The sequence below is a fragment of the Anabrus simplex genome, chromosome 3, assembly GCF_040414725.1.
Source record: "Anabrus simplex isolate iqAnaSimp1 chromosome 3, ASM4041472v1, whole genome shotgun sequence".
Classification (NCBI taxonomy): Eukaryota; Metazoa; Arthropoda; class Insecta; order Orthoptera; family Tettigoniidae; genus Anabrus; species Anabrus simplex.
Window position 1 is genome coordinate 6,834,418 of NC_090267.1, and position 14,291 is coordinate 6,848,708.

Sequence of the window (14,291 nt, forward strand, 5' to 3'; positions counted from 1 at the left end):
CCGTTGCAATTCGCTTTTTTTACATCGCTCTCCCTCCTCTTTCGTAGTGTACTACTTTCTTCTACTGTTGGCACCTCTCCCCGACATTAATTAACCCGCAAACCAGTGACTGGACGTAGCGTCTTACGACGATGTCCAACAACTAACCAAGAAGAAGAAGAATCAGTTTAGGTCATTGGGAGTCATTGAATTTGTTAGCTACACCTGTTTGTTTCTAGAAGCATTTTGATCGCAATTTACAGTTGGGCGCCGAATCCTTTTCTGAATCCAGCTTGTTCTACTGGCAGACAAAATATAAGTTTAATCGCCAAGCGTTTGCTTTAAGGGATAATAGTTTATAACTTTGGATTACTACCGATACACGCTTCGCAGTATCCGGTTTAGTTTCCAAGTGGGGGGTATGTCGTTATGTTATAACGAGAGCAGTTGTTCTGTATGACTTGTTTAATGATTATAGAATGTCCCAGTGGTTCAAGGAGGGATGGTAATTAGGGACATTGCAATACGTTGTACAGTTTTACTCCACTAATTGTGCCACTTCAAGATAATTTTCATGAAGGGATTGTGATTTATATCATTTTACAGTGTTTCAACCTATAGCAGGGATGGCGAACCTTTTCCAATTAGTGTGCCATTTTAAGTCTGGTTTATTAGTATCATCTGTTGACTGTGCCACTTGTTATTTTCCATTAGGGGATATCTACAACCCCCCCCCCCCCCCCGGGACTTCCTTTATAAATTCCCGATTATGTTTCATAATATGTAATTTATTTATTCCTTTACAGATTCATTTATTTATTTATTATACATATATCTGATAAATACATTTGATTGCATGTTCCGTGGGGCTGTGCCTCAATTATAGCCACGGCGGTTTCCTTTCCACTTGTACGCCAATCTCATTTTCGCCGCAAGACCTACCGTATCTATGTCGGTGCGACGTAAAACAAATTGTAAAAAAAAAATAGTTATTAGATACAAAATTCAAAAGTACTGATATTGCGAATGGACTTAACTTCCTCCATTAGCTTCATTATCATTCCATGTTGAAGTTTGTATGCTCAACAATTAAACTAATTTCTCCCTCAACACATTTCTATAACAAAATGGAAAATTAAAAAAAAAAACAGGTATCCTTTTTTGTAAGATCACATTCTGCTTTCATCAAAACATACTGCATACATGTGGGAGTTATCCAAATCAGCTTTCAACTGCTCCGAAACTTCTTCACTCATTTTTAATATTCTATCCTTGACAGCAGTTCAGCTGGCTGGCATTCCCTTAATTCTGTTAATTATTAGTTGTTTGTTAGGAAAGTTTTCAAATAATGTGTCGGACGTCAATAAGAAACTGTTTCAACAACTCACCGTCAGAAATCGGTTTCCCATGCATGCTGTACTATGCAGTGAGACAGATGGAAACAGCCGCACTGATATTATTCCTTGGCCGAAAAGATGATACAAAAGAATTAGTTTGTTTTGTGCAATGTTCGATATTTTGTTAAACGAACTCTCTTCTTTCTTCATTTGAAATGGAACAAATATTCGAATGATCAGTCTCGAAGTTGCACTTTACATTAAATGTGGGGGATACAATTATTTTCGAACACAGGCAGCACATCTTTTTATCAGTCCGAATTCCCTTAGCCAGAGTTCTTGAAAAATACGGTCACCACCTTTGTTAAGTTTCTGCTCTTTTCGGCACCGAAAACATGTTTGTGATGTCCGTATACAAAACCACCAGAAAACGACACTATCTCACTCGACTTTCGGACCTACCAGTGTAGCAGTATTGCCATATTGCACGTTCGAATGGAACTAGTATTTAGATTTTCGATATTTATTTCTTACACGTGAAACTTTATATGTATTGTCTGCAGTGCAAGACGTATATAGAAAATATTATTATGTTCATGTGGTGTGCCACCGAAATCGTGTTCGCGTGTCACCTAGTGACACGCGTGGCATAGGTTCGCCATCCCTGACCTATAGCATATTGTCTGTAAAGGGCAAGTCTCAATCACTTACCGGTACTTTTGCAGATCTTCTACATCTCAATATTGAATTTAATATAAATATTTCTTAATCAGGTATGATTCAAAACTATTTCCAAAATCTACACATTTTTGTATTAGCGGTAATTTTTTTACGGTTAAGCGCTGAAAATTTATACCCATACACCGTGTTTTCTTTCTGAAAATTCATATATTTTTCATTACGGTTGCGAGCAAGTCCTTCCGTCTTCTGTTGTAACAATGTATATGACATCCGAGTTTCACTGCTTCGGATACCGTATATGTATTTATTTGTACGGAGAAGTTTTTGAAGTGCTAAGCTGGTGAAGATTTGAGGATGATTAGATATAGTGTATAATTTTAATTATTATATTAGCGTGTTATTTAACTCACCTGTGTTCGCGACAGAAGACGTAGGCCTATACCGGAATGCTTATTTCTTTCTTGCCTTGTAAGCTACAAAACACGTTAGTACTAATGCTCTAGGTTTGAAATGTTGACGGTTGTGCTGTTGAGCTTATCTGTAAGGTTATGTTACAGTGGTACCTATATCAATGTTATTTTGGTAATTCTTCACGATCATATCAATACCCCGCAATGGCTGTTATTCAGTTGATAGCCAGTATTCACTCATAACGTTTTATTGATTTATGATATACTCTATTTTGCAATATATTTCCTGAGAATTACCAGTACATAAAAGAACATCTTCAGGACGTAATTCTGCCTCTGGAAACCGTAATATGTAGTTATTTGCACGTAGAAGGCAATAATATATTAACAGAATAAACAGTGATGGGCAGGACATGTAAACCTCGTGCGCTCGTGTATTGTCCCCCACATTGAAAGTCATATCATATCTCGTATTTCATGTGGGAGAAATATAAGTATTCATTGTCAGTAGCTGAAGACCAGTTCATCTGCCATATTATGTTTACCTTTGTAGTAAAATATCACAAAATTAATTACTTTTTCCAAAATTGCCAACTGAGGAAACTCTAGCACCTGGGGAATATGAAGCTCCCTTTATCAGGCTGTCTGCTAAAGACATGCACCCTATGACCTATCTATGGTGGTGCGACGTAAAGCAATTGAAAAAAAAAAGTTTAGTTTTATGTAATTGCTGAAGTTGTGATTCAAACTCCCTCCTTGTTATTGTAGGACTCCATCATTTCCTCTACTTGTTGTTCAATACACCTTAGATCATTTAGCATGTTTCCTCCTTCATACAGTTGTTCAAGGTATTCCTTCCACCATGCACTGATTGAGTAATATTTGCCCATTTTTATCTCTTACTGTAGAGCTTCTAACTTTAGGTTCAACAATATCTTTTCTGATATTCTGAGTTACCTCAACCATTCAAGCTTCTTTTGCGCTTCTACACGGGGTTGTAATTTGATTTTTGACTTTTCTATATTGTTCTTGGCTTTCTACAATTTTCCCTTCTCCTGTAGTGATTTCTCTTCACTATCAGTTCCAATATTTCTCTGGTAATCCAGAGTTTTCTTTGTCCCCATTGTTTCATCAGCTACACCTAGCAAGCTTTTCTTTATGGTAACCCATTCCAATTCTTCATTTCCTTTAGCTATTTGTTTTTTGTACAAAAACATCCATAGATTTATGGTATTTTAGCTTGGCTAAATCTTAAGAGTTTGCTTTTTGATGATCAATTCTTTTCAGTTGGATGTGCCATTTGGCCATGACTAGGCAATTGTCACTGTCCAGGATGGCTGTGACTTGTCTTGAGTTGATTGCATTTTTTTTTCTTGACAAGGATATAGTTATTTTAATAACAGGCAGTGTCACCTGGGGCTTTCCAGATGTATCTTCTGCATAATTGAACATCAGGTAAGTGTTTGTCACAATCATATTGTACTGAACAGAGAAGTCTAGTAACCTCTCGCCTTGTTTGTTCCTGACAACTAGACAAAACTTCCCAATTCCTTCTTGGTCTGTTTGCATTCCAACAATACCTTTGAAATCTCCTATGATTATTACATTATCTGACTTTTTTGTCAGATTCCATATTTCATCAGTGTTCTCATGCATTTCTCTATTTTTTCATCTGACGTGTTTGATGTTGGAAAGTACACTTGAACAATAACATTATTCCTGAAATTGGTTCTGATTGTTGTAACTAGAATACCTAAATTACCGTAATAGGTGTTCATTGCATTTCTTGCCCTGTTATGTCTAATTATGAGTCCTACTCCAGTACTACCCCTCTTGTACTATCACTATAGATCATTTTGAAGTTATCACTATAGAGATCACCATTTCCTGGCCACTTTATTTAAAATAACCTAGAGTATATAATTCTCTTTTATACATGACAATTTTGGCCTCTTCCATTTTAGTTGCTTCCAGCAATATTCTCACATTACATGTTCCAATTTTTATTGAGTTGATATTGCAAGGATTTAGCTTAATGCTAACCTGGAGAGCCTTGTTCCTTCCACTGCCAGATCTTGGTTTCTGTGCCTAATGATCAGTAAATAATACATATTGCTGTGACAATATCATGGTTGCTTAACTTGGCTTTAAGTTGTGTAGAGGTTTACCGTTGTCTTCTGCATGTAGTTGATGATGCGCCTAACCTGGAGAGTAGACGCTGTCTATAGCTGCCCCAACCCAGAGAGTAGATGCTACAAGGATGGTTTTTCGTGGTTTACCCCACTATGTTCTTCTGCTCTCTCAGTCATTAGGAGTGAGTTTCCTCTTCCACCTTTCAGATCGTTGACCAGATCACTTATGGCCCTGGCAAGGGACCCTTATAAGGCACTAAGAAACTGCACCAAGGTTTTTCAAAGAGGTCTAACTCCTCTGTCATTCACACATTGTCCTAACTTGTGACAGGCAGAGCCTGGCTTCCTAAAACTATGGACCCATGATAATAATAATAATATATTTCTGACTCATGTTTCAGTAAGGGGTCATTGGAAGCAATTTACAACCTCAGCACCTTCGAACTACTTCATTTGCTGTGTGAAATGGACCAAGAAATTGAGATCAAAGAGGAACCAGTCTGGCTTGAAGGAACTGATAATACTTCTCTTGTAAGTGTCATTCTGTATAAGTGTATAGTGATTAGAATTTAACCTGTATTATTAAAGAAAAGTCTGGCAGATAACTGTCACTATAGCATGTTTCAAAACAAACACCCTGATGAAGGCTATGTTTCAGGGAAAGATTCTGGATAAGAAGTGAGAGTTTTAATTATCTCTCTTTGCTCTGTCTGTTGCTGCACTCAGCATTGTAATCTTGTAATCTTCAGAATGCATGGCTTGCGGTTCAGTGGCACTTAATCATGACAGGTAAATTGCCAGTTAGATTAGTTTACAGGGTAAAGCAATGGCATGCTAATTTCATGTTGGTGAGTGTGATCATGGTTTGGTCCAGTGAGATTTAAAAATGCTGAAATTTCCCAGCACATACGGCTAGTATACTGGTATGTAAGTAAATTCTTGCATGTCATCATTCTGGCACCTAGTGTTACTGCAACCGAGCTCGATAGTTGCAGTCGCTTAAGTGTGGCCAGTATCCAGTATTCGGGAGATAGTAGGTTCAAACCCCACTGTCGGCAGCCCCGAAAATGGTTTTCCATGGTTTCCCATTTTCACACCAGGCAAATGCTGGGGCTGTACCTTAATTAAGGCCACGGCCGCTTCCTTCCCACTCCTAGCCCTTTCCCATCCCATTGTCGCCATAAGACCTATCTGTGTCGGTGTGACATAAAACAACTAGAAAAAAAGAAAAAAGTGTTACTGCACATATCGCATTAACAATTATATCTAGAAATTATGTCATTTATTTGTGTTTTTAAACAATCTACATTATCGTAGTATTTCATTTATAAAATGTATTTATTAATGAAGCTGTGATTAGAAGGCAGCACCTCGCTTCCGGGACTGTTTTCTGGCGGGAGTGACTGGCTAGGGACGCGATGCGAAACGCGTCAGACAGGACATGAATAACATGTGGAGACAACAGTCTCATAAAATAATGTAATTGCACAACAGTGCTAACATTTTTCAAGTGCAGCCAAACAATTGGCACAATAACAATTACGTCCTTTCAAGTGTAAAGAATATTTCTAGTGTGTTTTGTGTCAGTGTGTACCTCATGTGTAAATATATAATGGTATATGTACAAGCAGTACTTACAGTGCTGGTGTGTTTTTAGTTCACGCACAACTGAATAAATAAATGACTTGTGTGCTCTTTATGTTTTACATACTGTATTTTGTTAATAACATTTAAGTGGTCCTCCGAAAGTACTTTATTATTTGTTATCATATGCGACCACCAGAGGTAAGGTTAGATCAGAAACAAAACAACAGTTTCATCTCGGTCAAACATTTTGGTCCTCTGGGCCGGTTCTTCGAGCTTTCCTTTTGTGTGACAACAAACGTAGTGCATTTACAATGACTGGATTATGCCGATAATATTGTGTGATGTATCGTGGTGCAATTTATGATGCAATTCGCCACACAGCTGATTTACACGCGAACTTACGCCGCTAAATCAGAGCTACCAACCGCGCCGGTCAAATCTTCCACGCTGTGGAACGTACAACCTGTGGACTGTTGGCAGTAGCAACCCTGAGTCGTCAAGATGGCTCCCTGATGACAACAACAATTTTCCACACTTTAGAAGGTCAGATCCAATTCATATCTTTATTCCTATCCTTTCATTATGGCAGAGGAGAGGATAAAAATTCTAATATTCAAACGTGGTGTAATAAGGGGCAGCGTAACATGAATTAAAACCTTTGTAGATGGGTTTAACAGTGAGCAGGGAATTGTGGCTATTATCTCTCGTAGAGAAAGTTTAGAGGAATTGAAACAAAAGTATGAGGTCATTCAATCCCAGCTAGAAATCAGTGAGGAGGGAGAAACATACGAAGCAGGTAGAGAAATATATGAAGACACATATCATCAGATAAAGGTTGACATAGATAGAATAATCACCCAGCATGAAATAGCAGGTCTTTCCAGACACTCCACTCAAGGGAATATCTCATTAAGCAATAATTACAATGGGGCGCACATCAAGTTACCTACCATTACACTGAATCCATTTGGAGGCAAGTCCAAAGACTGGAGAGGATTTCATGATTCTTTTGTATCTATGATCCATAACAATCAAGATTTGCATGATATTCAGAAATTTCACTACTTATTTAGCAGTTTAAGAAACGAACCTCTTTCAATTGCACAAGTCTACGTCTTTCTGCATAAAACTACAGCATAGTTTGGCAAAGGTTAATAGGTTTCAAAACAACAAATTAATTTCGTCAATTCACATTAAACGGGTATTAGAACAAGACTCAGTCCAGAAAGAGAGTGCCAATTCTCTGAGTGACTATAAACACAAGTCAGGCCAATGTGAAGGCATTACAGGCCTTTGACTTAGATGTTTCAATTGAAGATTTATTATTGTCACAATTGTTAATCAACAAATTAGATCCAGTGACTAGGAAGGCATTGGAAATACTTCAGGTTCTGAGTTAGAATCTCTGGAGGCGTTGTGGACATTTTTGTAAAAGAGGTGTTTAGCACTTGAGGCAATCAAGCCAGGTTCTCCTGTTCAGCAGATTAAACAGTCAATTAGAACTACACCCAAACATCAAGTAAGCAATGTGCATGCTAGTGTTAATTACTCTGCAAGGGTTCACACTACCTATATAAGTGTGAGTCCTTCAAAAGGCTCAATGTCCATGAGAGACATAATGTTGTGAGAGATCATAAATTATGCTTTAACTGCTTAGGCAATAATCATGTCAATCAGTGCCAATCGGGTTTGTGCAAGATGTGTGGAAAATATCGCAATTCACTATTGCATGATGACACCAGACGTGACCGCAGCAGGCCAATGCTTAGTTCACGGGAAACAGAGAGAGAACACAGCTCGCGCCAGGCAGTAGCTAATAATCATACAACCCGTTCAACAGATGTTACTCACTGCGCTGTCAAGGAATCCGATCTGTCTACAGTCGTGACATCAACAGCGATAGTCAAGGTTAAAGACATTCACGGTAATATGCATGAGGCTAGATGTCTCTTGGATTCAGATTCTCAAACGAATTTCGTGAGTGAAGAACTAGCTCAATTATTATGCCTCAGGAAACAAAAACATGTTACACCAGTGACTGGAATTAACGGTGCAGGAGTTCAAATCTCACACTGCATTACAGTTCATTTGCAATCTGTGGTCAGCCCTTTCAATATAGATGCCACATGCTTAGTGCCCACAAACAATTTGCCAAGTAGAAAAATCAACATTTCAAGATGGAATCTACCCACCAATATAAAATATCAGACCGAAATTTCCACATTCCAAGCAAGATCGATTTGCTACTCTGTGCAGACATATTCTTTAAGGTTATATTGGAGAGCAAGAAAACTCGTTATGGGTATCCAACATTGCGGAATACGAAATTGGGTTGGGTAGTAGCTGGCCAGGCACCCATACAACAACACCATGGTGAACATGCAACATCACTATTCATCCAGGTAGACCAACTAGACCCACAACTTAAAAGATTCTGGGAAATAGAAGAACTGAATATGCCACCAATCACCAAAGAAGAAAGAGATTGTGAAGAACACTTCACCAAGAACACAACGCGAGATGCTACAGGAAGGTTCCAAGTTCTACTGCCACTTAAACAGACTTGATTGCAGTTAGGGAATTCATACCCACAGGCAGTAGTGAGATTGTACAGTACTTAGTTGTGATCCCAAATTAAGAGAAGAATATTCATCATTCATGAATGAGTATCTGAAACTTGGCCACATGAAACCGGTACCCACATGCACTGAAGATGGAGGATACTTCATGCCACATCATGCCGTATTCAAACCAACAAGTACCTGCACTAAAACTTGTGTTGTCTTTGATGCGTCTGCTAAAACTGACAGTGGCGTATCTTTGAATGACAAGTTACTCGTAGGTCCTACCATACAAGACGACCTGCATTCTATTGTACTACGTTTCAGATCACACAATGCTCTTGTCACAGATATTACAAAAATGTATTGACAAATACAAGTTGACAACGAGGACATGAAACTACAATGAATACTATGTAGAAACACTAGCACCGAACCACTCCAGTGTTATGAACTCACGACAGTTCCTTACGGAACGGCAAGTGCTCTCTTTCTCGCTGTGAGATGTTTGAAACAGTTAGCTGATGAAGAGTCGAAGGAATTTCCACAAGCAGCAGCTGTCCTTAGAAAGGATTTTTATGTTGATGACCTCCTAACCGGAGCCAGTACTGAATCAGAAGCCATTTGCTTACAGCAAGAATTAGAGGCATTACTGTTAAGAGAAGGATTTGAACTTAAGAAATGGTGTTCTAACAGCAGTGAGGTCATGTCAAAAATACCAGAAGAAAATAGAGAAACCAAATCACCACTTCGACTGGACACTGCAGACACAGTAAGAACATTGGGAATACTCTGGCACCCTTCTACGGACCAGTTTCAATTCGACATAACTGTTAAAAAGGTTTCCCATGCAACCAAGAGAAGTGTACTCTCAACTATTGCTGCAATTTTGGACCCTCTGGGCTTATTGGGTCCAGTTATTCTCTCATGCAAGGTCTTTATGCAACAACTCTGAACTTTTCAATTAAAATGGGACCAAGACCTGCCGAGTCAGCTTCTTAACACTTGGAATGCTATTTACTCGCAATTACCAGAACTTAACGACATAAAATTGACAGGTACATTTTAAGTAAGACTAAAGTGGTAAATTGTGAATTACATGGTTTCTGCGATGCCTCGGAACATGCTTACGGGGCGTGCGCATACATTCTTACCACAGATGAACAAGGGCTTTTTTCATGCAATTTGATATGCTCTAAATCAAGAGTCGCTCCACTTAAACAATTATCAATTCCATGCTTAGAATTGTGCGGCGCTCTCCTGTTAGCAAGATTACATAAGCTAACGTTCACGAGTCTCAACCTGGATATTAGTTCTGTTCATGCGTGGACAGACTCTACAATTGTCTTACAATGGATTTCATCACCGTCGACAAGGTGGAAAACATTCGTCGCCAACCGGGTCTCTGAAATCCAGGACACAGCTGAAAACTGCATATGGCATCATGTATCTACACAACAGAATCCAGCTGACATACTGTCACGAGGAAGCAAGCCTCAAGCATTAAAATTACACGATCTCTGGTGGCATGGACCGTCCTGGTTGTGCCAGCCTGAAGAATTATGGCGAATCAGTACTGCAGAATGTACCTCGGAAGCACTCGAATCCAAACCCACTACATGTGCAATCAACAGCACTACAAGGTTTTCCTCGTTATGAAGAATGAAACGTGTCTTTGCGTACTGTAAAAGATTCATCTACAATGTACAGCACTCTCCTGCGAAGTTTACAGGAAATCTAAGCACAGAAGAATGCAACAATGCACTACTTTGCTGTGTATGATATATTCAACACCAGGAATTTCAGAAGGAAATTCAATATCTTCAACTGAAAAAAAGAAGTTGACAAGAGAAGTCATTTAAAATCTCTAGCTCCTTTTCTTGATAAAGACGAGTGTCTCAGAGTGGGCGGGCGATTACGTAATGCAGATGCAGCATTTGACCAGAAACATCAGATTATATTACCAGCGCATCACCATGTCACGAAATTAATTATTTGTGACGAATACATAAGATTACTACATGCTAGCACACAGCTACTAGTTGCATCACTTAGAATGAAGTATTGGATTCCTCACACCAGGACAACTGTGAAAGGTGTCTTTCGCAAATGTGTGATGTTACAGGTTCAAGGGCGAGAGCTCATCGCAATTGATGGGCCAGCTGCCTGCTGAAAAAGTTAAGCCCACTTGTCCTTTCCCATGTAGCGATGTAGACTTTGCGGGACCCTTCTTCATTAAACAAGCTTCTCTATGTAGTAACTCAAGAGTAAAATGTTACGTTGCACTTTTTGTCTGCTTAGCCACCAAGGCAGTCACTTGGAACTTGTAAGCAATTTAATCACTGAAGACTTCATTGCTTCCTTAAGGAGAATGATAGCCCGGAGAGGAAAGGTACTTCAACTTCACAGTGACAATGGTTCATCATTCTTCGGAGCCTGAAATCAACTTCAAGTACTTCACAAATTATTTCAATCAGAGCAACACCAACGTGAGATTGATAATGTTGGAATCCAAGAAGGATTTACCTGGAAATTAATTCCTCCACGAGCACCAAATTTCGGAGGTCTTTGGGAAGCTGAAATTTCATCTTACGAGAGTTACCAAGCACGCTCACTTGACATTCGAAGAAATGACTACTCTTCTCTGTCAGACTGAATCCATTTTAAATTCACGTCCAATTACTGTCCTGAACAATGACCCAAATGATACCTCCTATCTTTCACCAGGGCATTTCCTGATAGGAGAACCCATGATGGCCATACCTGAACCAGACTTAACCTTATCAAATACTTCAAGGCTTTCCAGGTGGAATCATCTTCAAAAGATGAAGGGACATTTTTGGAACAGGTGGTCATCCGACTATCTGGGCGGCTTGCAGCAGTGCATGAGATGGAGGTCAGCATAGCCCAGTGTATCTACAGGAACTGTTGTCCTAATTAAGGATGACAACATTCCACCATTGGACTGGAGATTAGGCATCATTCAGCAAACATTCCCGGGCAAGGACGGGTTGGTGCGAGTCGTTGATGTCCGTACACCCTCAGGAGTTTATAGGAGACCTGTGTGCAAATTATGCCCACTCCACGTTACTCGCGGCATGTCTGGCAGGAGTGACTGGCTAGGGACGCGATGCGAAACGCGTCAGACAGGACACAAGTAACATGTGGAGACAACAGTCTCATAAAATAATGTAATTGCACAACAGTGCTAACATTTTTCAAGTGCAGCCAAACCATTGGCACAATAACAGTTATTTTCTTTCAAGTGTAAGGAATATTTCTAGTGTGTTTTGTGTCAGTGTGTACCTCATGTGTAAATATATAATGGTATATGTACAAGCAGTACTTACAGTGCTGGTGTGTTTTTAGTTCACGCACAACTGAATAAATAAATGACTTGTGTGCTCTTTATGTTTTACATACTGTATTTTGTTAATAACATTTAAGTGGTCCTCCAAAAGTACTTTATTATGTGGTTATCATATGCGACCACCAGAGGTAAGGTTAGATCGGAAACAAAACATCAGTTTCATCTCGGTCAAACACCTAGGTGTCTTTGAAAACCTTAAAAGTTTATAGACGGATGTTCAAAAATCAACTGTGACTTGCTAGTATTAATCTATTCATAGACTGTGAACTACTGCTTCAAAGATGTTATATTTCCCAAGAGTTGTGGGGAGCTAAAATTCTGCAGTTCTAAGTGTTTTCAGAATAAATGTGTACTGGATGAGTTCCAAGGTCCAAGCACTGTGGAAGAGAGTGTCATCTAAACATATCCGACATACAAGCGCAGTCCTGCTGAACGTCTGTAGATTTGCTATCTCTTATTGTTTTTCTGTGTCAAGCTCTAACCTGATGTACTAGTACACTCTGGTTCAACAACTCTAGTTTGATATTTCTCAAAATGTTAGTGTCAAACTTGTGTAAATATTAAATTTATATTAAATTCTTGTGCCATTGTTGGAGCTGAAATCTTGCAAGAAACTGGTTTCTTCTTCATGAAGATACCTAGTTATTCTAAATAGTTCACTTAATTTTAAAACTCCATGCTAGAAGTCTTTCATACAAAATAGTGTGGTACATGTTCCTCTCGTCACATGGCACACCTGTAGGTGGTAGTTTAGTTAGCTTAATACAGGCTGTGATGTTTTGCTGCTGTTGGCTATCAGAGCAGCAGTGATGCAATACTGGGGAACATTCAGTGTTGTGGGTATTTGCTGACTATGGAACATGAATTTTTTTGCCATTTTCTCACACATTCTATTGTGATTTGGCTGTTCCCAGACCAGCCTGCTGATGGCTGATTGTTTAACATATATGTGGATGTAATATGCGCATTGTGCTCTAACTGTGGCTATGAGCCCCCTCAGTGACTCCTGTGAGGTCTCATTACTTTATACATTTTACTCTAAGTACCAGCCAGCTTTTGGCTTAAGGGGTACAGAGCCTTCCTTTTATCTGGAGAGTCTGGGTTTGATTACCAGCTGGTTAGATATTTTTTTACACAGATCTGATATCCACTTATCGTACTTAAAGACAATGCAAGAAATATCTGATGATCTGAAAATTGAAATATGTTATCCAAAAGGCTGAACGTTCATCACCTTGTAATGTGCTGGCCTAAGGTTGAATAGTGGTGGCTTCGGAAACAAAGGCCATCCATGGGTGTAGTATCATGTAAGTTTGTCTGTTTGTAGGAAATTTCTACTGTTGACATTAAGGTCACTGTTTTTGACTATTAATGTTTCTTGGTGTACATATTTCATAGAGACCAAGTGAGTTAGCTCTGCGGTTTGCATCATAAGCAGGCAGCTTGCGTTTAAGATATAGTGGGCTTAAACCTCTCTTTCAGCAGCCTGAAGTTGGTTTTCTTTGGTTTCCCATTTCCGTACCTTAATTAAGGCTACAGTTGCTTCAGCCAGATTTGCCTATTCCTTCAACCCCACAAGATATGTATGTCTTGGTGTGATGTAAAACGAACAGTAAAGGACATTTCAGTAGTCTTGGTAGATGTGTGATAACACATTCTGTCTTGGAAGAGAAAGTTTTTTTTAGTTTGCTTTACATTCCAACCAAAAAGATAGAGTTGTTTTCTTTTGGATGATAAGAATAAATATCGCTAAATATGTACAATTTTCATGATGTCACAGTGATATTCTAATGTATGATATAATTGCTCCACAATAAAATAGTATCCCTGAGCATTGAGATAGGGTGCTATTCTTTTCCTGAACTGCATCCTCTATATGTAGGATCCTCTACATATAGAAATTTTCCTTGAACATTAGTGAATTTTGAAATTATCTCTAATACTGGCAGGTAATGAATCATCTTGGTCGTTTGTTGGTGACTAGATTGGCAGATGTCTGCAATGATTGTGCCGAATATATATTATTTTCCACAGAAGAGTTTTGAATTTCTATCTGAAATGATGCCTCTGAAACAAGAAACCAAATTCTTGATGATGGTGCCAGTTCAGACTCCTGAAAAGGAATTTGAGGTATTGTACAAAGAATTTGATAAGCTATTTTCTAATTATGAAAGTGAGAGAAAATAGATGAATGGATTTCAGTGGGCAACCATTCATTTAAGTGCATATCAATC

The 14,291-nt window shown here is 38.9% G+C and overlaps 1 protein-coding gene across 1 annotated transcript in view; it reads left to right on the plus strand.

The window, feature by feature from the left end:
- Positions 1-478: 478 nt before the first annotated feature.
- LOC136865919 (zinc finger protein 39) overlaps positions 479-14,291 on the plus strand; it is a 60,411-nt gene continuing 46,598 nt past the window's right edge. The window contains exons 1-2 of the mRNA XM_068226910.1: positions 479-484; positions 4,941-5,070. Coding sequence (XP_068083011.1) covers positions 5,005-5,070 — 66 coding nt within the window. The 5' untranslated portion in view covers positions 479-484; positions 4,941-5,004. The remainder of the gene's footprint in view (positions 485-4,940; positions 5,071-14,291) is intronic.